Here is a 23,787-nt window from a genome sequence, read left to right as displayed (position 1 = left end):
ATGCTTAAAATCATTAGCGCCATTTATCCTTCTAGATTGTCTTCGTGTAAGCTGACCATTGGGCATATCGTCTCCAGACATGACAGGCTTTTCATGACTGTAATGGTGTCCAAAATCCCCCCAAAGAGATGGACTCTCTGGGTTCCTACAATGATTTTTTTTTTTTTTTTTTTTTTTTTTTTTTTTTAAATTTATGTAGTTCTCTGTTTGGGACCATTTTTTTTTTTTTTTTTTTTTTGGGTTATGTTTTCAGAAATCCAATGCTGCTGTAAGGCAATTCTCATTTAGTTCCATTGTATGCACCTTGTATAAAATATAAATTCGATTTTTTGGTGAACTTTCTCTTAATGTCCCAAGTATTGCGATGCAACTATTGATAAGTGTTGAATTTAATATGTATATTGCAATTTTTAATTAAACCTTTTGAAGGCTCAGTGTTTGACCTGTAAAATTCAAACTCAGCTATTTTTCCATTGGTTCTTAAGCTTTAACAACTATGATAACTATACTACTATAGTTATTAAATATTGGTCTACAATAACTATTATATTACTAAAGAAAATATTGAATTTTTCCTGTTTACTTTTCCTTTTCTGTTTCCACAGCACTAAATGTCCCTTAGCCTCTTGAATCACTTCACTCAGTGGCCGTTATGTTGACCCGAATCTAATCTCATTAGCACCCCATCCTTACCTTTCCCTCCCATCTCCCAACACCATTTCCCGACTCCGTCATGACCAGTCTGAAGCGCTCTCAAACAGAGCGCTCAGTTGGGGGCTCGGTGTCGGCTACCGATGAGTTCTACACTCGTCGTCTGCGACTGCCTAATGGAGGGGCACCACCACCTCGCAGTGAGAGCGCCCACATCTCCTCTTCTTCAACCACGGGCACCAACCCTGGTGTCCCAAAGATGGGGGTTCGGGCTCGTGTAGCTGACTGGCCACCAAGAAAAGATGGGGGAGGAGGGGGTGTTTGGCACATCACTGTGGAAACAGACTCACCCAGCTCTACCAACACCACTAGCTCTTCAGGGTCAGGAAGTGGAGATAGAGAAAGACTTGAAAGAGGGGGAGGAGGTGGTGGAGGAGGTAGTGGCGGGAGTGGAGGAGGGGGGGTGTCAGCCGTCACAGCCCATAGCAATCTGTCAGCCAAGCTGGGTCACCTGATAAGCCCACAGGACTCATCCATGCTGCGCAACATCCACAACACACTAAAGAGCAAGATGCAAAGTAAGGGAAAGGACAATCGCTTCCTGTCACCGGATGGCTATCTGGGTTCCCCTCGCAAGGGCATGAGACGCATCCGCCAACGCAGTAACAGTGATATAACTATCAGTGAGCTCGACGGGGATGGAAACGAGGGCTGGTCGTTCTCCGGGTGGACACCCATGCACCGGGAATATGGCAGCACTTCATCTATAGACAAGCATGGTGTGTCAGGAGAGAGCTTCTTTGATATGCTAAAGGGATACCAGTCCGCTGAGGCCCCGGATCAGCGAAGCCCAGCTCCAGAAAGGCTAACAGAACTCCTTACTGTTGCTCCCATAAAACAGGCTGCTCTGGATCTGCCAGATGGACCTTTAGGTCCAGCCAGAGGTAGTCCTGCCAGTCGGCTAAAGGAACGAGAGAAGCATTTGAAGAGAAGGTCAAAGTCAGAAACAGGTGGAGAGTCGATCTTCCGTAAGCTGCGCAGTGTGAAGGTGGAGGGTGACACATCAAGGGCTGGCTCGGATGCTGAAGATGGTGGGAAAGGGGATGAGAGTGGACCACCTCCCAAACCCTGGGCATGCCAAAAGGGATTTGCCCATTTTGATGTTCAGTCTCTACTCTTTGACCTCAATGAGGCGATTCAAAGTCGGCAATCTGGAGCCAAACGCAAAAACACCACTACTGGTGCCTCCGCTGCAGCTGCCGCCTCTGCTTCGGCCTCGTCCTCTCTTTCGTCTAATCAGAGTGGAGTGTATGGGTCACCTTGTGGCTCCCAAGAAGAGCTAAGCAAGGAGGGGACAGGAGGCGGTACCGACCCTGGCGATGATAAGAGCAATGATTTGGTTCTCAGCTGCCCTTGTTTCAGGAATGAGATTGGTGGAGAGGGGGAAAGGAACATTTCTCCTGTTAAACAGGTAGGTCTGCTTGAGTAGTCATTATATTTTCTTAGATATATGCAAATATTGCAATGCATTTTAATATATAAAACGGTTTCTCGGGTTCTGCTGTTTTAATATTGATGCTGCAGTCTGCAGATGTGTATTTTGAAAACGCACTGAAAAGCGCTCAGATTTCTGCATATTTAAGATGTAAAGATAAAAATATGATGATGTGGTTTACAGCTTGCTGGCTTTACCTTTCCTTTTTATTAATCTTCCAGCAGGGAAGCATAGGAAGCGGTGGGAGCTCAAGCAATTCCTCTGGCAGTACAGAAGAAGGCCCTTTGGATGCCACCCTCACTACCCATTTTACCAATGCAGGTGTGGCTGTGTTGGAGGCTTCCAAGGACGGGCCTAGTCAACATGCCGACAGGTCCAAACGATACATTGTGGAACATGTTGACCTTGGTGCCTATTACTACCGAAAGTACTTTTATCTCAGAGGTGAGAAAATTGGATAGTTTGGGCTTTTTTGATTTGTAGTTCTTAAACTTTAGTGGGTGCTTTTCAATTTGTCTTACTGAACGTTTCTAGTCTTAGAGCAAATGCTGTGGACTGTATTGGCAGAAAAAATACAATTTGTAGTGTTTTAGACACTAATTAGACAAGGTGCAGAAGTTGTACTTCATTCTGCATTACACGTGAGAAAACCTGGGAACCAGCAAAGAGTCATTAGTAATGTTGCGAACGTTCTGTAAAGTTTTAATAGTTGATATAACTCAGCTGCAATACACATAGTGGAATAATTGCTCAGGTTTTCTTCCTTTCTGTAGTTTTATCTCTCCTGTCCTCTGTCATCAATTTATGTCTGCATCTGAAATCCCAATACTTTTCACCCTTAGAGCACTGGAATTACCTGGGGGTAGATGAGAATCTGGGCCCTGTGGCGGTGAGTCTGAGAAGGGAGAAGCTGGAGGAACACAAAGACCATGGACAGCAGTACAACTACAGGGTCATTTTCAGAACGAGTGAGGTAACATACATTCTGACAAATAGTGTGCCATCTGTCTGACGTGTTCACGATTTTGTTATATAATTATTATTTTTTAATTATGTTTTCATTCACCAGGGTAAGCTTGTAGCTTTTCTAGCTATTCCCACTGTGAAAGTTCATGTGAATATATCTGTCAGTATTTAGTATGCTCTCCTGAGTGAGCTTCCTGAAATGCTTTTATGAGTTCAAACTGTGTAGGAGTTGACATATAAGAACTGCTCCCTGCTTATTGATGAAGCCATTTGGGGGGAGACATTATAAAAGCTTCAGCTCAAGGCTGTCGCATACAGCTCAGGATGCTACCTCCCCCGCTCCTTGATACCACCTTAAATTACTGCCCATTTGATCTTTATAGTTTCCTCCCATTTGTTTAGTCCAAATTCTCAACTTTTTCATGAATCCCTCTAGCCCTTGTTGCCATCAGTAGACACAGTAGAACCATAGATGCACGTCCTTATTCGCTGAGCTGAACACCCACCCACCATCTTTGTCAGCCTTCATCTTTGAAGGGCTGAGCTGTGCCATTTTGCAGCTCAACGACACTAAAATAGCACCTGGGGTATTTGAGTGAAGAAGGTAAAGCATTGCTTTTCTATTAAAGCATGCCATGAGTAATAGCCCTTGCAATCTCTTGGGATGACGCACGACCTACTGTGCTATGTTTTCCTCTATTTTTCTTTCCTTCTCTTGCCTCTCAGTCTCTTCTCTAATTGCTATTTTCAGAGCAGGGAGCTTCACAGGTTTAGATATATTTGTGTGCCTGCGTGGGAGTGAGTGGGTTGCACTAATGTTGATGACAAAAGTCCAGGGACCAAAGAGGACGACTGTCCTTTTAATACTGCCCATGATAAGTTAAAAGTGCTTTTCTTCTTTGGTTTGTTTAGTACTGAGTGCGCTGGCAGCAATTCTGGACTTTCCAAACACCACGTGAAGGCAAAAACACACAAGTGGCATGGGACCACTACTGACTAACAGCTGTTAGTTGATAGTAGATATTCAGATTCTGGACTTTCAACAGTCTTCCTGATTTATTCATGGATGTCCTCGTTGAGCTTTTTTTACCCCGAAGCTTTAGTATTCACACTGAAAGCTACAGCAGCAAAATCTCCACTCTATTTATTTTATTTATTTATTTATTTTATTTTCTCCCTTAGCCAGACACTTTTCTGCATTTTGCTTTCCCTGTACCAACAGAGAGTGGGAAAAAATATCTGTTTTTAGATTTTGTGGAAAAAGATTAATTTCATGTGTGATCCTAAACTGAATTTAATTGCATAGATTAAGGCCTCATCACAGGCTTCCTTCCAGTTTTCCCAAAATAGAGTTACTAGTATTCTACAGAGGGCTGGATAGCTAGTCATGTTGTTGTTTTGTTGCCTGTTACAAAGAACAAACACTCTGCGTGGAGCAGGAAGGAAGAGCCAAGAGAAGAATTATCTAACCAGCAACTAATCTGGACTCGATCTGACGGGTGTGCTATGAAGCAAGTTTATTTGCATTAACAGGCTGGATAAGCAAAAGATTAAAACTATCAGCTTTCTCTTTGAACCTAGGTGTTCTTTATTTAACTCTTCTTCTTTTTTTCTTTTTTTTAATCTCTTGCTTGAGTGCTGCCTGCTTCAAGACGAGCAGGTTATGGAGAGCTATGAAAAACACAAAGCACAGTCTTTTGGCACAGAGATAGAATTGCAGTCAAACAGTGTCTCGATATTACATATTTTCCCGCTATGCATTTAATTTCTAACATAAATGCTGCGCATTAAAGCTTTCACATTTTAACTTGATATATTTAAATATGATACCTAAAGAGGTTAATATGCTCCCATATTGAGGGATAAGTGGAAATCAATTCAGTTTTAGCCAAATCAAAGTGAATTTCATTTCAATCATTGAATATTCTGTGATGAATACCAATAGACCAATCAAATCTCCATTAGCTGTGGAAGTAGTGTAAAACTGCACAAAGCATGAAAATGATTTAATCTGCACCATCAGCAGGAGAAGTGAAAGGGTTGCTAAAACTGTGACCAAATAGTTAAGCTGGATAGTGTTACAGTAAGACCACACCCCTTTGGAGCGGAAGTAGCAAGTTCGTTTCCCTTCCAGTATCCAGTAAAGGTCCTGGCTAGGCCCCCCCATGCCAAACACCAAGCCCTGGAATGGTGCGGCTACGCCTGCAGCCTGTTCACAGCTCGGACACGACACATTTCACTGCATGTTGTACTCTATGTGATCATGTATCTGACCAATAAAGCTTGTTTCTTTCTTAAATATTAACAAATGGTTGTGCCATATTGTAGTTTTCTATTTATAGTGCATTGTGCTTTTATGTAATTGAATTTAAAAGCAAGGGTTAGAAATTAGCAACAGCTATAAACTCATGCTTCTGTGAGTTTCGTGCGCCGTATTAGAACCATGTTAAACTCCATTTTTCCTTTTTAAGTAAGTTAAAATAGAAATCTTGATATTTTTGATGGTTTGATTCGATACTGACATTGATCGGTTAGAATAGGCTCCAACAACCGTGAACTGGATAAGTGGAAGAAGATTGATGGATGGAGTATTAGGGTTTTTTTTTTTTTTTTTTTTTTGTTGTTGTTGTTGTTGTTCTTTTAAGTGAAAATCATAATGGCTTTGACCCCTGCAATTGTGTTTTTGTTGTTCTTTTCCTGCATTATGGGTGGTCTCCAGCTGAATACTCTGCGCGGTTCCATCCTGGAAGATGCTGTACCTTCGACGTCCAAGCATGGTCTAGGTCGAGGCCTGCCCCTCAAAGAAGTGCTGGAGTACCTCGTGCCTGAGCTCAATGTTCACTGCTTACGCCTGGCACTCAACACACCCAAGGTCACTGAGCAGCTGATGAAGCTGGACGAGCAGGGGGTAAGGAGATGCAGCGAGCACGTCTTGAGGTTTGATTGTGGGTTATGATGGGCCGGATGAATCTGCTTGATTAATTCCTTTGATTGAGCACATTTGATTACTGCTTTCCATTTAGTGAAAAGACAGTGTCATGCAGACATGGCATCCGCTGAATAGAGTGCGATCCTTTCGTGCATGCATTCGATCGGTCTTTGAGCCAAAGAACTTTTGCAGCTGGTAACCTGTACTATTGACTATGCAAAGCAAACGATTGTCATTTGGCATTTCATGAATTTTTTTAGTGTGTGGGTGTTTTTCTGTGAAGGGGATGTATCATTGTTGAACTAAATTCTTTTTATTTATTTTTGCTGTATCTCTTTATTTACTCCCAAAGACCGTTATGTGGAATTTATCTGAAGAAACTGTTTATATGCATGCTGTGTCGATGCATGCACACACAACATAACCCTTAAAAAAATTATATATATATATATATATATATATATATATATATATATATATATATATATATATATATATATATATATATATATATATATATATATATATATATACACTCAAAAGCTGATGCAGTTATCAGAAGCTGAATCCTCTGAAAATGTCAACATGATTTCTTAGGAAAATGGCACAAAATCACTACAGAACAACCCACGGTTATTCTTAAAATGTCAACATGAGTCCTGCCTCAAATGTCAACATGGTTACTCTGACATGACTTCCACACAGTAATCTCCATTTGTTTCTCCCCTTTTCATTGGAATAATGTTTGTTCTCTCCGCAGCTGAGCTTTCAGCGAAAGGTGGGGGTGATGTACTGCATGGCGGGTCAGAGTAGCGAAGAGGAGATGTACAACAACGAAGCGGCTGGGCCTGCACTAGAGGAGTTCCTCCATCTGCTGGGCGAGAGGGTTCGTCTTAAAGGCTTCACCAAGTATCGAGCTCAGCTGGACACAAAGAGTATGTACATTTGCAAAAAACTGCGAAGTGCCAGTGAGGGTGTGAGGGAACCTTTATATTTGATCTTACGCTGACATTGATCCTGTCTAATCCAGCACAGCAGGTAGTAAATTAGTAAATTGGCACGCACGAAATAGACATTCACATTGATCAAAAAGTGCTGAGTTCAGTTGCCCAGCAAGTATTTGATGGATTGGAGCATGCAGGGGGTCGTCAGAGTCTTTTAGATTATGTGTATACACACATGGGTTCAGTGCCTCAACTTGCATTGCGATAATCACATTAGATCTCATTCACATGTTAAAGGACTGGTACTGCACTAGTACTAAATACATTGTTTCCTTATAAAATGTTTATTACACTTTTTATTAGGATGAAGGTATGTAATGTAAGAAGTGAAATTAATTGTTGAGGTTGTAAGTTATTATAGCATTTAACTTGATTTAATTTTCTTGCCTTTGGCACCTAAATTTCTTGCAGTTTTCAAAACATTTAATTATGAGCAGATGGAATACATGTTTTAAAAATTTCTGATCCTGTTCCCCCCGTTTTCAACTCCAGTCCCATTAAATCCCCCTCTCTTCCTTGTCTTCGTTCACCGATTCTTAAGTTTCCTCAGATGTTTCTTCAGACATTTGACAGATGGCCTTTAGTTTCAGATTACTGTATTTTCTTTTGGACACTGATATTGATCCTCTGTGGTTGTGCCCTTCTCCTTTGCCAGACCACCTGTGTTTGTTCCAAACAGAATTGATGTCCACTTTATTTTTGCTACCTCTGTGACATTTCCAAGCCTGTGTATGATATTATGTTATCCATATTATCCCTGCATGAACTAAGCCATTGCCCAATACCCTGTGAGACAAAAACTGCCCCAATCAATTTTTGCAGGATGTGTAGCCTCTAGCAAATTAAATACAGCCATGCAACGCCCTCCTTAATGAATGCGTGTAATTAATTGAGGTAATGTAGCTGTTTAAGTACGGCCTTTAAATACCTTGTGACTGTTTGGCTCTCTAAATGGAAAACATCAACAGCCTAGTGAGGTAGTGCAGTGGCTCCCTGACTGTAAAGAAGTGAGCGTGTTTTAGGGCCGTCTGAACGGCATATAGTAGAGACAAGCATGCGGGAAGAAAGTTTTAGGGTACTTGAACAAACCTGTCATGGTGTATTTTCCTGAAGTATGAGACATTTACGTGCAGTTTTCTCCTTCTCAGCTGACTCAACTGGCACCCACTCGTTGTATACTACTTACAAGGATTATGAGATCATGTTCCACGTATCCACCATGCTGCCATACACACCCAACAATAAGCAACAGGTATGTTAATTTACAGGGCTCAGAGCTTGGATACACTAAAATACCTTTGGATCCACCAGCAAGTTGTGGCTTTTCATTAGAGAAAGTAGTAATCCATGCTATGCACATTTTTAGAGTTAACATGATCCTGTTCTTTGTGTATATAGATGTAGTCAAGGAGGACATGCAGAGGTTTGGTAAGACAGAGGAGGATGCTAGAGGATGGTGTCAGATAGAGGCAGATAATTCACTGTGGCGACCCTTAAAGGCCGAAACAACAGTGGCTCAAGTGTTGTTGTTTTTTCCTCTAGATGTCTACTTAATTATGTTTTAACTTTAGCTTCTCTCTTTGAAAATGTTTTCCAGTTGCTGCGGAAGCGACATATTGGGAACGATATCGTCACGATTGTGTTCCAGGAACCCGGGGCGCTCCCCTTCACTCCTAAAAACATCCGCTCACACTTTCAGCACGTCTTTGTGATTGTGCGAGCGCATAACCCTTGCTCCGAAAACACCTCCTACAGGTGAGATTCAAGAGTACACCAGAATAAACTGCGTGTAAATAAAATGCTGCATACTACTTTTCAACCTGTGCCCCATTTGAAGCCTAAACAGTGCAAAAATAACCGGTTTGATGCTGTAATGTAGACTTGGTCAAGTCAAAGAGAATCAGTCTACTTGAACCTGGAGAGGTTACGTCCAGACTGGCATTATTCAAAGTAATACAGTGTCAAAATGTGATAGTTAAGGAAGGTGAGTTGAAAAACTACACACTGAACTAAAAAATAAGGGCTGTAGAGGTCAGTTGGAACATTCCCTTCTATGTCTTTTCATTACATTAGAGGTTATCTAAGGCCAGTGCTTTACCTGCCTTTTCAAAATGTCTGGAAAAATACTGCATTTGAGGACTTGCATGTGATTTATGATTCACTTTTCATCACAGCAAAAACAATAATGCTCTCATCCTTCTGCTCAGATTGTTGTACGGCTCTCGTTGCCTTTGCAGTTTCATCATGGAGTAGGCCGAGAGTGTTGAGAGCCCTCTCTACGACTCGCGATTTATTTCCCCGCTGTGAGAGGGTGTAATATTAAATACAATGTACAAGTCTGAAATAACTTTTAAGTAATTATTTATATTCTGCCTTTGCAGTCTTTCGTGTTCAGCGCTGTTCAGATTTGAAGGGCATTTCATTTAGCTCATTCCTGGCTCTGTCTTTTTATCTCGTTTTCTGTCATTCTCTCTTATCTTGCTCTCTAGGACTCTGCCTCCCTCTTCCACTAATGGCTGTTTTAATTGCTGTCAGAGCACATTGTGTGAGGACTTAATTGTCCCCCATGGGGCTACTTCACTACTAAACAACAGCACCACACATACACAAACACAAAGCAGCCAATAATGAATTGAATAGAAGAAGAGCAAGTACTATTGACATGTGCCTTATGCGACTCACAAACGCAAGTTAAGTTTTTTGAAGTGTAAAGGAGTTTTCTGCACACCATATAAAGGTGAAACATCAGCTTTCAAAAATAAATTATGATTCATAGTCACCACAGGAAATTGACTGAGTCATAAGATATTAAGCAAAGGTGACCTAAATGCTTTGAAGCTTTGGTTTGTTTTCTTAAGGTTTATGAAGACGGGGGCATACACACTTGGTATTGAACTACTTCACTGTTCTGTTCAATTTGTCATTTTGAAAGTGGGAAAATTCTGGGTTCACCTGGCCTTGCACCTGCTTTCAAGCATTTAGAGATCAAAACATAACTATTCTGCTCGCTCAATGTCTGCTCTTAGTGGAAGTGTAAAAAAACAATTTCTTTTGTTTGATATGAATAGAGCAAAGTACAATAAAATAGTGTGTAACCCCATTTAATGTAAACCAGGATGTGTTTTCTGTTCACTGCTCTAATGCTGCTAGTATCTTGTACAGTTAAATGTAATTGCGTGTTAATACAAAATAGGCTACTCTCAAATAATGATATTTTGATGGCTGCAACCCAAACTGAGTTTGTTATAAGACCTAGTGTATGAGCTAAAGGCATTAGAGTGCTGCCGAAAGCGATACTGTACGCGTAACTGAAAACTGATGGAGGATTTCCTTTAAAGGATTCTACTGGCATTTTCACTGTAATCAAGAAATTAGGTAATTTGAGTTCACTCTGTGAAAAAAAATAATGCAGAAATCTACAGATGTCTTCAAGGCTGAAAGCCTCTGTAAAATACAGCTGCAGAGAAATGATGCGTCCTCACTGGAGAAGTGCGATACTTAAGTGATCGAGTAACAGTTTATTTTAAAGGTGTGAAAAATGGTCTCTTTCCTACATGGCTTAAGGTCAAGTGGGCACAAGTGTATTTACAGTACAGTGCAAAAATCTTGAATCACCCCTCGTTTTTTTTAATATCTTGCTTCTAAGGAATAAGACTTAAGGCACATAACTGATCGGGCTTGACCAGTATTATGTGTGCACATAACAGAAATCCTGATACTTGTTTTCACACCACAGTTTGAACGTGATCTTGACGTTGCGAGTTTGAGCTAAAAACTTCCCGTAGCCACGTATGCTTTGCATTCTGGGATGCGGTAAGTTACTATAGATGTGTAACAGTCAGCATGGATGGGTGACTGCTCGTGTTCTCCAATAGTCCAGAACAAAACACCTTCTTCCTGTATTTACTTTTGTTGCTCCCGCCCCAGACACATCTGTCCAATGAGCGGACTGAATGTTTGTAACGGCGCATTTTGATTCACCCTTTGAAGAAGGCACAGTTTCTCAAGTGCATCATCTTCTCCTGACAGATGTTCCACGCTCACTGAGGCTGTTGACATTCATGCCACAGCTGGAGCCATGAGGCTGGCAGCCATCAGATAGTTTCCTGTTAGATATTGTTTCCTCTCGTCTTTAGGTGGTGGTCCGTAGTTGTGTTATGATCGACACAATAAAATGATTCATTCCACAACTCGCAGCTTTTGTTTTCATCCTCACAGTCGAGCGTAAACTTTGATATGTCACACATGCAGGAGCTGCCTGAATGGCTCTTCGATATGTCTCAGCACTCCATTTGGAAACTACTAGTGTGGTTACTTATTTCCTCTTCAATGGTAAATTCATCTGCACCTTAACAATGTTGTTCTTGCGTCAGCATAATGTTGCCATCCTGGACTGTTGGAAATTGCAGCTGACCAATCACATTGTGATGTAATGGCTTTGGAATGCGAAAAAAGGTTTTCATAAAACGCATAAAACGGTTAGAATTTCTCAAAAAGGTTTTATCCCCACAAATTTGAATTCTTTTAAACTCTTTGCATGGCTCTTAGCTAAAAAGTCACTACATAAACAAAACCTCAAAACTTTTAGATAACAAAAATAGTCCTTGCTTTGAATATTAGTTGCCTAAAGTAGACAAAAACATAATGTATACCTTCCCCATATCCACACTCTCACAATCTCGCACTCCATCAGGTATTGACATGTTCTTTTTCTTGGCCTGGCTCAGTGGGCAGCAGGTCATAGATACTGGAAGAGCAGAACTGCCCACACATTGGATATTTATAAGACCACAAATCAGTGAAAGCCACAGGAATGTGCTCTTTCATTTCTTTTACCAAACCTCCTGCCATAGAGATCACATAGCAGCCTCACAGTGCAGCAATTCCCCAACACTCCTTTTCCTCTCTGTCTTCCTCACTTGCTTTTCTCGTTCCTTCTCCTTATCCCCCCCCCCCCCCCCCCCTCCACATTCATTATTTCTTAATGCTCTTTCAGTCTTTTCCTCTTGCTTTCATACCTCTACCTACCTCTCGCCATCACTTTCCTCTGTCCTGCATGAGTCACAGGTCTTTGGTTGACTGACTCACAGGTGTTTGAGATCAGTACAAGTGCTTTTAGAGCTCCAATATAATGCATTGAGTGATGCTGTAGTGATGGAGAAGAATAAGAATAAAAGGTCACATTTTATTGTAACCATTTGTTCTCCCATCGTATAATCACTTTAGCTACCCCACTCTCAAATACCCGGCATGGTTCATTTGTTATCGACAGAAGCCCTGGCTAATAGAGCTATGCTGCTGCCAGTCTCTCATCAGATTTGATGTTATTATTTTTTTCAGAGTTGGATTATATGCTAGTAACAGTTTTAATAAGGATGCTACAGGGCAAAATACTTTCATGTAATGCCACTTTATATCTTAAACTCTTTACTGCTTCACTTTATGTTTATTTTAATCCTTCAATAGAGAGACATCAGAATTAGGAAGACTTCTAATTTTAACTGGACACAATATATTTTTTTTTTAAGATGTTATTTTAAAAAGAACTTAAATTAATAAAATTTAAATTAATGGAATTTTATTTCAAATTACATGTAGTTAAATTTACCTACAAATACTTAAAGGTGTACACAGTAGAATGGGAGGTAACAAGTCGTATTATACTTTAAATTAATTTAAGTTGTCTGTAAATAAATGTAAGTATTTACATGTAACTAAGTTTATTTAATAACCTTCGGCATATTGCAGGAAAGGACACATAAATTATTTTGTAGGTAATTTCATGAAAGTCCATAAGTAAGTAACTATGTAATTTCTTGGTAACTTTGTGGCAAAATGAATAGTATTTTCCCAGCTTACATTGCAAGTGCACTGTACTTTTTGGAGTGTGTGCTGTGGACAGTAGTGGCTAACTTCCAGGTATTTTACAGGGAAAGAGACACTGTGCACTTGTTTGAACAGTTTAAAACAGTGATTTTTAAAGGGTGCTGTCATTATAAGGTCACACAGGTTTGCAGATTTTAATGGCATTTATTTATTTTTAAGTTGCTAAAGGGGATAACATTTCTTATCACATTTATGTTGGTAAAATAAAAATAAAGCTTGAATAATAGAATATCCAACATACTTATTGACATAATGAATATTAAATAAAGATGTGAAAAAAGCAATATTAATCCACTCCATAATACGTGCGCTCCAAAAATTACAACACATTTTCAACATTACCATGAAATTAAACACTACTCAAAAGAAATTATTAACGCAACATTTTATTTGCTTAGAGTATAATTATTTTGCTCATTAACCCCTTTTTCTAATCTGCCTACCTTCAAAGTAGTTGTAGGTAAATATATAAATATTGTAATTTCAAATAAAATAATTTAAATTCCGTTTAATTACAGGGGAATTATGTCTTTAGTCAGAGCCATTTATTCGTTTTTTGTTTTGTTTTGTTTGTTTTTGTTTTTTTTAAATAAATGTGGAAAAAAATCCTGTGATCATGTTAAACAAGTCAAGCTGTGAACTAACAGTGTGATGTAATTTTCCCTCCATTGTAAGGGCCATATTGAAAATATACACAGTTAAAAGAGTGAAAACTGCTAAACCGCTAACAGCAGAAGGGTCTTTGATGTTAACACGTTTGCATGCCCTGACACCTACGCATGTACACGCTACCTGCTTTCCTTCTCCTTGTTGATTTCAGCACAAATGGCAGGAAGGAAATGGAGACATTTTTATTTACTCTGGGTTTTTTGTTTTTTGTTTTTATTAATACCTGTATTGAATTAAAAACATGCTCTCTGTTGATGGGCAGGGTGTGGTTGACCTTCAAGTTAGATTAGAGAAGCTGTGACAACGTGGGCATGCTGGGTTGATGCGCTGATGGTGATCTCCTTTTTGGCACAGATGATATGTCTGCTAAAATATGTTGAATTAAGTAGTAACATTTAATTATTTCTAATTCACTCTTTCTCATACGAGGGACTTTTCTCTTCTGCACTTGAGGCAGATAAAGGCCCCGTCCCTATTTGTAGAAAAATGGCACTGGAATTCCTGTGAGTATTCCCAGGATGCACTTGCCAGCCTTGCACAATAATAGCTTGTGTTCATTCTCAAAGGCAATTCTGTCTAGAAAACAATGCTTCTTCTCTTACCTCAGGGCCCACCTTTCCATGTTGCAAACATGGGAGATGAGGTGTCAACGATATGATGGTTAGGTTAATTGAACACCCCATGTCACCCATGAAGATAGGGTGCCTCTGAGGTATGTTTAGAAAGATGTGGGTGGCACAGGTATCGCTAATTAGACAAAGCTATTAATCCTGGTGTCAGCATGTATGTTGACGCATGTCAGCGGGGAAGTGTGTGTGGGATGAGAGCTCCCATTTCTACAGCTACTCTTGTCAGCTGGCAATTATCACCTGTGATTGAGCACATTTGGTTATGAAGAGGTTGAGACGAGGACAGGTGGCCAGCGTGCAGCCACAGAGCTCTGTAGACCGTTTAGAGAACTGTTTCACTCTCAGACATTTTAAAAATTGTTTTTTAAAACTTTCGCCAGTGTGCAATAATTTCCTGATGTTTCCCCTGCACAGACTTCTTTTCTTCCTTTCTTAGCCACATATTCCTTTTGTGTCTCACACTGTGTTTTCTGTGGCTTTGGACAGCAGATTTAAAATAGCAGTCTCCCCTCATCCTCCCCATCTTTCCTTGCTTTTCATGGCTGCTCAGCTGAGTTCCTGACATACCAGAGAGAGCAAGTATCCTCAGATGGCCATTCCAGGGACTTAATGAAAGGAGGAAGGAAGGAGGGGGGAGGAGGTGTAGGGAAAAAACGCAATCACACAGCTCCTTGATTGAAATGAGGTTTTATTTACACCTTTCATGCAGGTTAGAGGCATTCAGTATTTCACAGGTGACTCGACAACCCGATAAGAAGTCACAAAATTCTATAAAAACTATAAAAATCATTTTAAAATGGCCTGTAAGGTGTGTATCAATAATAAGAAACTAAACAAAAGGAATAAAGAAATTATACATTTCTGCTTTTATAGCTTTACTCTAAACTTCTCCATTTCAACATCACAACAACAAATGAAAGAGAGATAGCTTTGTTGCAGTTTGTTGCTTTTAAATCTGACTAGTCTAAAATGGCAAAGAGTTCAAGCTTTTCATGGGACATATTGTTTTCATTTAAAGTAAAATAATCTGATGTCTGAATAAAACACAGACTCTAAATTGGCCCAGTTCTTGGCCTGGAGTTTTATTTTTATTTTTTTTATCTGTTCTTTTCTTCTCCCATTGTTGTAGTGTGGCCGTCACCCGCTCCAAAGACGTACCCTCTTTCGGCCCCCCTATCCCAGAGGGTGTGACGTTCCCCAAGTCATCGGTGTTCCGGGACTTCCTGCTGGCCAAGGTCATCAATGCGGAAAATGCTGCCCACAAATCACACAAGTTCCGAGCCATGGCCACCCGAACGCGGCAGGAGTATCTGCGCGACCTGGCTGAGCGGCACACCACCAACACCCCGATTGACCCCTCTGGGAAGTTCCCTTTCATCTCGCTTGCCCACAAAAAGAAAGAGAAGACCCGGCCATATGAAGGAGCAGAGCTGCGCAGTCTTGGGGCGGTGACTTGGCCAGTCCATGCTGAGGATCATGGGAGTGGAGGAGAAATGGAGGCCCTGCTGGCCATTTCCAACGACTTTTTAATCCTGTTGGACCAGGAGGCCAAGGCTGTGGTGTTTAACTGTGCCACTAAGGATGTGATTGGCTGGACGCTTAGCAGCCCCGCGTCTTTGAAGATTTTCTACGAGCGGGGTGAAAGCGTGTCTCTGAGGAGTATCAGTAATAATACAGAAGACTTCAAAGAGGTGGTCAAACGTCTAGAGGTTAGAACACACACAAAATACAATACACATAAGAATGGTGCTTGTTGGTATAAACAACAGTCGATGGAGGGAGTTGCAGTCTGTGTTCTGGATTTTATTGAAATTAAAAATAACTTTTATTTTCATGAGTGACCTGGCCAAGAAGGAAGCCGACATCATTATTATTATAAATGATAGCTGAAAATATAATTAGGTTTTCAACCTTCCTCTCAGTGGTAATGAACAAGTATTTGTTTGTTACCCTTTCACAATGAGTCATCCATTAACAATTTTTTCCGTCTTCTGCCCTCTGCTCTCATGCCCAAGAGCTACGTATTCTAAATTAAATTAGGTTAATTGGTTTATGCGCCAAGATAAACTGCGATTTGTTTTTCGAACGTCAAGACAAATATTGTTGTGTCCCTTTTGGACACCGCTCATGCTTGCAATGTTAACCACGCTCTTTGTGTTTGTTGGAAGTCCTGAAGATGGCAGAATTATTTATTCATATTAATAGTAGAACTGTACTGAGAAACCCAACCAATGGAAAAAACGCCGCTGGCTGCCATTGATCAGTTACCTGGCCCACTCACAGTCTCGCTTACTATTCAGTGTCGGCTGTCAGTCTGCCAGAATGACAACATTTCTGCATCCACATGCTGCTGTCTCATTACTGGTCTCTGCTTATTGAGGGAGTTTCAGAAACACCACTGGACAAATACTCCTTAATGGCTCATACACCTACACATACAGTGAAGTGATGCTAGTTCGTCCTTAGCTGTTTCCATGGAAACTGGTCGGAGGAAAAAAAGGTGTTTTCTTATGTAATCATCAATGCTTTAGAATACATTCATTTCCTCAGCCTCTATCTGCCTTAAAACTGTGTGTGTGTGTTTGCATGCGAACATATGTGATGTGTTTCTGTAGCCTGGGTTGAATTTGACATCTTTCATTTGCACACATGCATACAAACATATTTGAACACTTGCACTTCGTTACTTGGCTCGGGACTCAGAAGCTGATCACATGTTGCATTTTATGCATCTGTCTTTAATCTTCAATCGCTTGGACTACCTCAGTGCCAGACCGTGGAAGGGAAGTGGCCTCGGGCCAGCTGCTTTTTGGAGCCAATCTCTTCTACTCTCCCTCTCTTTGTCTCCCTCTCTCTTTCTCCTATCCCCCTATTTTTTCTTCTTCTTGTTTTCTATTTTTCCTTCCCCCCCCCCCCCCCCCCCCCCTTTTTTTTTTTCTTGTGCTCGCTTCCTCTCCCACACACACGTTCAGAAACATCAGAGGGCAAAATAACAATTCCTGTCAGGTGCCAGTCTGCATCATGATTTATTCACACTTTCTTGGGAAGTTTGACTTCTGCAGAGATTTTTGCTAATACGCTGTTCAGATAGAGAACTGAGAGGCACCCTGAAGCCACCAGGCACATCAACAGAAGGGCTGTGACTGACCACAACAGGATAAGTTTGTTGGGAATAAGGATTAGTATTACCACATATTTTATCAACTTATTAGTTGACCTTTAGAGTATTATGGGATCCAAACTCTTGTATTTTCACTTTTCCGTAACTGATTTTAGTTCTTCACCGCCAAATGAAAACAGTGACCCAGAAGTTTACCCAGTTGTTCTCATACAGCAGGAGACAAACCTGCTTTTATTCTTGTTGTTTAACAAGTTTGTATATATGAATGCTTGTTTTTATTCATGCAAATAAACATCCTAAGGATCACGCAGGTTGTTTAAAACTGCTTCTTAAGTGGAAGTCCATTATTCGAGTATTTCAAATATCCTGCAAAGCTTTTTCCAAATAATGACTTATTTATGTTGAACCAAAATACACCCCGGGGGATGTTTGGTTCTTTGCTTTAGCTTCTGTCCTCCAGTCGTCCCTGTCCTTTAATGGCTCACATCCACTTTGTGCACCTCTCTGCCCTTCTCTATATCCAGTTCCTGACTAAAGGCTGTGAGACATCAGAGATGACGCTTCGTCGAAATGGCCTGGGACAGCTCGGCTTCCACGTGAACTACGAAGGCATCGTAGCTGAGGTACTTGTCCATTTACAATGAAAATGTGTGTCTGAGAACTGTGAAGCGCATTCGGGGAGAACACTTGCTTATGCGCGGTTTGAGAAGCTCCTAATTTGTAGGCGTAAAATGTTTGCTGGTGATGAAGCAGCCCCAGGGAGATGATTTGCATCCCAACATAGCAACTTGTTGTTGTCATGCAACAGATGTTTGCACACATTTCCTTTCTCAGACAACTTGAGATTCAAATACACCTTTATTTTTAGTGACAATGAGTATTTTACCAAAGCGATGTTGTATAATTTAATAGTTTAATGCACACAGATGTGCTTGTCCAGCAGTATGAAACACCAAGTTGTTCAGTTTTTATGCTTTATTTATAAAATAAATTCTTTAGCGTGATATATACGCTGTAATATACTGTGTAACCCGACGTGCACCTCCCCAAAAATCTAACTACACATGGAATTGATACAGCCCACAACTACTGTGACTGGCCTGTTCAGCATCATTGATTCCTCTTGTGCATTTCTGCTTACTTCTCCGATGCAGTTTTTGTTTTATGAGTGAAATAATAGCAATCATCACCTCATAATCATAGCATCAATATAATGATTCAGAAATAACAGCAATTTCCTGGAATGAGATTGCTGAAACTATTGGGATGGATATGAGGGAGTGTGCAAGAGAGAGAGAAAAAAAGTGGGTACCCACAAAAGGAAAAAAATCCCAGCATTCTATTTTTCTTTTCTGTCAGCTAAGGCTGCATATAAAACACTGAGACATGAGCACACAGGCATAAATGCGGGCAACAATATCAAAGGATCTGCAAAGATTCCCCTGCAGGAGGTCAAAATCAGGGATTACTGAAGATGAAGAAAATATTCTGGCATTTTTACTTTTTGTAACTTTATTTTTAGGTGGAGCCATACGGCTACGCTTGGCAGGCAGGACTGCGGCAGGGAAGTCGTTTGGTGGAAATCTGCAAGGTTGCTGTTGCAACTCTGACCCACGAGCAGATGATTGACCTCTTGCGGACTTCGGTGACAGTGCGCGTTGTTATCATCCCGCCACATGATGACGCCACTCCACGCAGGTAAGTGGAAAAGAAAGAAAATTATGTGTGTGTCATAGACTTTTCATAGAAGTTGCATGTAGCCACTTTGATGTCACATGTTGGTTTGTGTCCAAACTTGAAACCTTGAGTTTGGTGTTTTGGCCCTCAAATTTTGTGTCTTTGGAGCCAGAGGTGACCAATATTGTTGTCCTAAGTCCTGAATGTTATGCCAACCCTTTTCAATATGGGTTATGCAATATGCAAGCCCTTCTTCCACACAGACACATGTGAACTAAACTTCTTTTCTTTCCCTCCACAGGGGCTGTTCAGAGCTCTATCGGGTGCCTGTGTCAGAGTACAAGGGCAGCAGCAGCGACAGCGGTTCCTTTGAGTACAAATTCCCCTTCCGCAGCAACAATAACAAGTGGCAGAGGACATCAAGCAGCCCTCAGCAATCTCTGACTGCCTCGCCACAGCCCCACACACCCAACCGAGCCATCAGCCTCGGTAGCTCAGTGGGAAAGACGCTGTCAGCCGAGAGGCTGGAGAGGGGTGGTGTCATCCCGCGGAGCGTTAGCAGCGATGGACGACCTCTAGACACCAAGAGGTTAGAGCTTGTTGGCTCTTTAAGTATGTATGATTGAAAAACCGTATTATGTTGAAGGAGACTGGGAAAGGTTTGCTAAAGAGAGAGCAAACTGGAAAATATGTGCTGCGAAAGCCAGAATCCTCCAGCTGTTTAACTGATCAGTTGTATTACAGTCCATATTTTCCTGGGTAATAGGTTTTATTTATTTATTTATTTTTTAACCTTTGCTGAAAATAAAACATTTTTACGTATAATGAGCGCTTCTGCGCTTCAGAAGTAGACTTTTTTCCCCCCCATATTGATTGTTTGGGACAAAATAAAAATCCATCGAAATTTTCCTGAACTTTGAAAATTGAACTTTTATAGTCTTTTGGCTTAAAAAACCAAAAACCTTCATGTTTTCATGAGCGGATAAATTCTTACTGTTTCTCTGTCCTACACCAGGATGTCTCCAGGCAGTGAGAGCTATAGCCTGGCCTCATCTTTGGCGCTAGGCCGTTCCCCTCATAACCGCAGCTCTCCCAGCAACCTGTCCTGTTCCAGCGACGCCTCTGGGAGCTCTGCTCACTGGAGACAGAAGTCCATGCCTGAGCAGTAAGGAAGAATATGTGGTTATGGATGCGATTTATGGATAGTGACTGCATATTTTATGTACAAAAACCCCCAATTTCTTCTCACTACAAAGTTTTATGCTGCCTTTAGGGATTTGTGATTTCATTCATCAATGATAGAAAGTCCACTGCGCTCTGTGTACTCTGACATATGGTCAGGTATTTATCGCTTCTCTTCTGTAGATGTCATAAAATATGTCTTAAACCAACAAAAAGCAACAGGTTGATATACCGTTTTAAACAGATGTTTAAGACGCATTTACATTTAAGAAGCTGATTTATGTATTTATGCATCGTTGTGACATAAATTATTTAAATTTTTTATATATGTGTGTATATATTTTTTGCTATATACAAAAAAGTTGGCTTGAAGTACAATCTTTTTACAACCGTAACAGCATATGGCATTACTGTAGGAGAGTGAGATGCTAGCATTTAGGTCTTTGTCTCTGTTAATGCTCTCGACAGCCCCCCCCCCCCCCCCCCCCAACCACTGCAGCCTGTAGGAAAATGTATTCTGTTTCAAACTCTGTTTTTCTATCATTCCTTTTTAATCAGTAAAAACACAGTTAAGTAACTTTAAAAAGGGGGGTTTAATTTGGTGCATGTGCACTCGTTTCCTAGATTTGCAAGCAATCGCCACTCTCCGATGTCTGGGGAGAGACGAGAGGTGGCTGGAGAGAGTGGGTCAGGTGGAAAGTCCTCTTCCAGTTGGTCCAGGATGGATGAAGGGGGAGGAGCCGAACGCGGGTCAACAGGTATGTTGGGATTAAGTGCGCTGTAAAGTCTTGGCAAATTGTGGCGTATTTTAATACTATCAGTAGTGTAAACATAAAACGCAGCATAAATGTGAGCCTGTGGACGTGTTTTTATAGACATCAGGGCAGTTGGCTTTTCAGTTTTGAGGGCGGAGGAGGAGACAGCACTGGAAAGAAATCATCCATATTTATCTGTGGTGGTAAATTTCTTTGAAATGACAGGTATCTTGAAGAGTGTGTGAGTGGTGTTTGTGTGTGTGCGCCTCCTCATCTACCTCGTCTGCCGGTGACATTTTTTCTTCTTCTTTGCAGCAGCAGCTTTTTCATAGAGATAAAAACTCTGACAGCAGCCACAGCGCTTCCCTTCCACTCCCCCCACACTCCACTCCTCTTCCACCTCCTTCGCCTCTGCAAGCTGTGAATTATATTGCCTTCACTGAGAAGGTCTTAATGTCTCTGCAAACAAAATGGTGGAAACGTAATGAGACAAATGGCGAAGGAAGGGGAGAATTATTGAATAGGGATCAGAAAGGTGTTCAAACGGTGACATTGGGTGCAATAAGTGGCTTTTTGTTTGTCATTTTCCTTTCTGTTCTATACGACTTAATAAGAAGAGAAAAGGGAGAAATTCCTTTCTTTCCTGTCAACACAGTTGGCCACCCTAGTCACTGTGCGCCTTTCCTTCCCTCCCTCCCTTCAGTCTGTTCCTCATTCTCCACTGCTGCTTGTTTTTGCCTCTCATTCAAACTTCTTTTTATTATGTTGTACATTCCCTCTCATTTAATTGAAAGTATTCTCCCATGCACTGTTTTTGGGACCTTTCTTTTACTAAAGCTCCGAATCCCACAAAGGCTTCCAACTCCTCCCCCCCCCCCGCTGCTCCTTTGATTCCCAGCAGGATGTTGCTTTCGTTGATTGTTGACCAGCCTAGTTTCAGTCATGTCCTCAACCTGTTCCTGACCGCCACAATCACAGTTAAAGGCTTTAGTCTTTCATTTTGTGGTTGTTCATAGCACTTATGTCGTTACTGGTCAGGGTGGAACAATGTAAACTGGTCCAGTGCAGCCAGAGTCAGCCAAGTGTCTGGCCCTGCACTGTACAGTCTGCTCTCTCTGTGGTTTAGAGATCTGTCCTTTTCCTCTTCCTTCCATTTTCACCCTTTGACCTGCCAGTCTTCAGCAACGATTATGTGGTCATGTTATGTCCAGAAATAACACGAGTCACGCAGCGGGCAGAATACATACTTTTTTTTGTTATGCACACACACAAACAGGACATATGCTTACCCTTTGGTGGAAAGCCCTTTTGAAGCTAGAGTAATTACATGGTTAATTCATGGAGAAATTGCCATTTGTCATGACTTTTCATTTAGCTTAAAAGGGTAACTCTTCAGAAAGTAAACAATACACAAATACCCACATATGCTTGTATATAAACACGTGCACTCCTGAAAAGCAGGCATGCACACGTGCTTACATCCTTTATTAGTGGAGAGCCCCGTGGGCTGTGGTGCAACTTTGCAGATTTTTGTGCGACTGAATCTACATTTCTAGATTCATTCCAGCAGATGTTATGATATCTCTCTTTACTCCCTCTGTCATGATGCTGTGGTCATTAGCAGCCTTCTCTGTAGGTCTTGTTGCATAACATCCACAGGATTATACAATAGTCCCAATTATACCCCAAGTTTTGCTACGGGACACATACACACGTTTTCTCACGCGGCACAGCTTGCCCAGAACAAACAAAGCCAGCAGGGACCATCTGGGGACAAATTTGTGTTTGATGTGCTTGGCTTTTGCTGACAAGTGATGTGGGTTTTTGTTCATGGACATGGCAAAAGCAAAATAAAATCCGTGTGAACCTCTCGGAAGCGCAACTGCTGTAGTAGTAAAATATATGCAAATGAACATAACTTCTGTGTGTATTCATCAACGATGTTTGTGCCACAGGGTGTGCTCTCATGTGTTTGTCACCAACCCCAGCTGTGTGTAATGGTCTATTTATTGCAGAGGCGCCAGTCTCGAAGTCTGGTCAAGGATACTCGGGAGCTCCTCGTATCCAGAGGCAAGAGCAAGTCATCCACCTGTCCCCGAAGAAGGGCAGCCAGGTCAGGCTTTACATGGTTTTTGACATGATGGTGATGTAACATGAACATTTAGGCTTTTTTGTATAACCAGAATATTTTATCATTTTCCCTGTACTCATCCCTATTATCTGTCGTTATGCAGTCGGATGGCCCTTACTCTGGTCACTCCAGTAGTAACACACTCTCCAGCACTACTTCCAGTGGGGGCCACAGCGACAGCGACAAATGGTATGATATGGGGACTGGTGGGGGCTCCAGTGGTGACCAGGGTGACCCAGAACCCAATGGCCTGGGAGGAGGTGGTTACCTCCAGGGCGCCTCGGCCGACAGCGGCATCGACAGCGGCTCTTTTGGAGCCTCTCACCACGCCCACCCCCACTCTCACCATGGCAGCACCACCTCGCTGCTGGCTCCCAGTGGAGGCAGAGACAGCAGGGAGAGGTCAGCGTCCCCATGGCACAGTCCAACCGAGGGAGGCCGCAGGATGCTCGAGAGGTCGCCTGCTGCTGCCGAGTCCCCTGGCCCTCCAGGAGAGAGAAGCATGGATGGAACAGGTCGAAGTCCACCTACTCACCTCCTTGTTAGAGACAGCAGCACCTACAGCCTGAGTGACACTGGATCTCACTCCAGGTGGGTGTGGGTGTAAAACCTAAAGCTTCACTATTAAACTTGTCCTCTAAGGCAGGGAGTGCAGGCTTAAGGGTGGAAGTTTCCAGAAAAATGTTGTGATA

General features: G+C 41.6%; 1 protein-coding gene and 1 long non-coding RNA gene across 4 annotated transcripts in view; one reads left to right on the top strand and one right to left on the bottom strand.

Annotated features, from left to right (window-relative positions):
• Window positions 1–23,787, bottom strand: part of LOC309689602 — a 395,670-nt gene that overhangs the window by 310,660 nt on the left and 61,223 nt on the right. The window lies entirely within an intron of this gene.
• The window catches only part of sipa1l1 (signal-induced proliferation-associated 1 like 1), a 95,650-nt gene that overhangs the window by 60,519 nt on the left and 11,344 nt on the right, over window positions 1–23,787 (top strand). For all 3 annotated transcript variants that reach the window (XM_082506116.1, XM_082506115.1, XM_082506117.1), the window contains 15 exons: window positions 606–2,122; window positions 2,368–2,590; window positions 2,989–3,119; window positions 5,832–6,020; window positions 6,802–6,976; window positions 8,194–8,297; window positions 8,643–8,800; window positions 15,359–15,938; window positions 17,875–17,973; window positions 18,873–19,048; window positions 19,329–19,616; window positions 20,043–20,192; window positions 20,834–20,967; window positions 22,980–23,077; window positions 23,199–23,686. In XM_082506116.1, the coding sequence (XP_082362242.1) occupies window positions 734–2,122; window positions 2,368–2,590; window positions 2,989–3,119; window positions 5,832–6,020; window positions 6,802–6,976; window positions 8,194–8,297; window positions 8,643–8,800; window positions 15,359–15,938; window positions 17,875–17,973; window positions 18,873–19,048; window positions 19,329–19,616; window positions 20,043–20,192; window positions 20,834–20,967; window positions 22,980–23,077; window positions 23,199–23,686 (4,382 nt within the window). In that variant the 5' untranslated portion in view covers window positions 606–733. The remainder of the gene's footprint in view (window positions 1–605; window positions 2,123–2,367; window positions 2,591–2,988; window positions 3,120–5,831; window positions 6,021–6,801; window positions 6,977–8,193; window positions 8,298–8,642; window positions 8,801–15,358; window positions 15,939–17,874; window positions 17,974–18,872; window positions 19,049–19,328; window positions 19,617–20,042; window positions 20,193–20,833; window positions 20,968–22,979; window positions 23,078–23,198; window positions 23,687–23,787) is intronic.

This window comes from Aulonocara stuartgranti, assembly GCF_965226115.1.
Source record: "Aulonocara stuartgranti genome assembly, chromosome: 15".
Classification (NCBI taxonomy): Eukaryota; Metazoa; Chordata; class Actinopteri; order Cichliformes; family Cichlidae; genus Aulonocara; species Aulonocara stuartgranti.
Note: the sequence above shows the minus strand (reverse complement) of the source record. Positions and strands in the feature narration are given on the sequence as shown.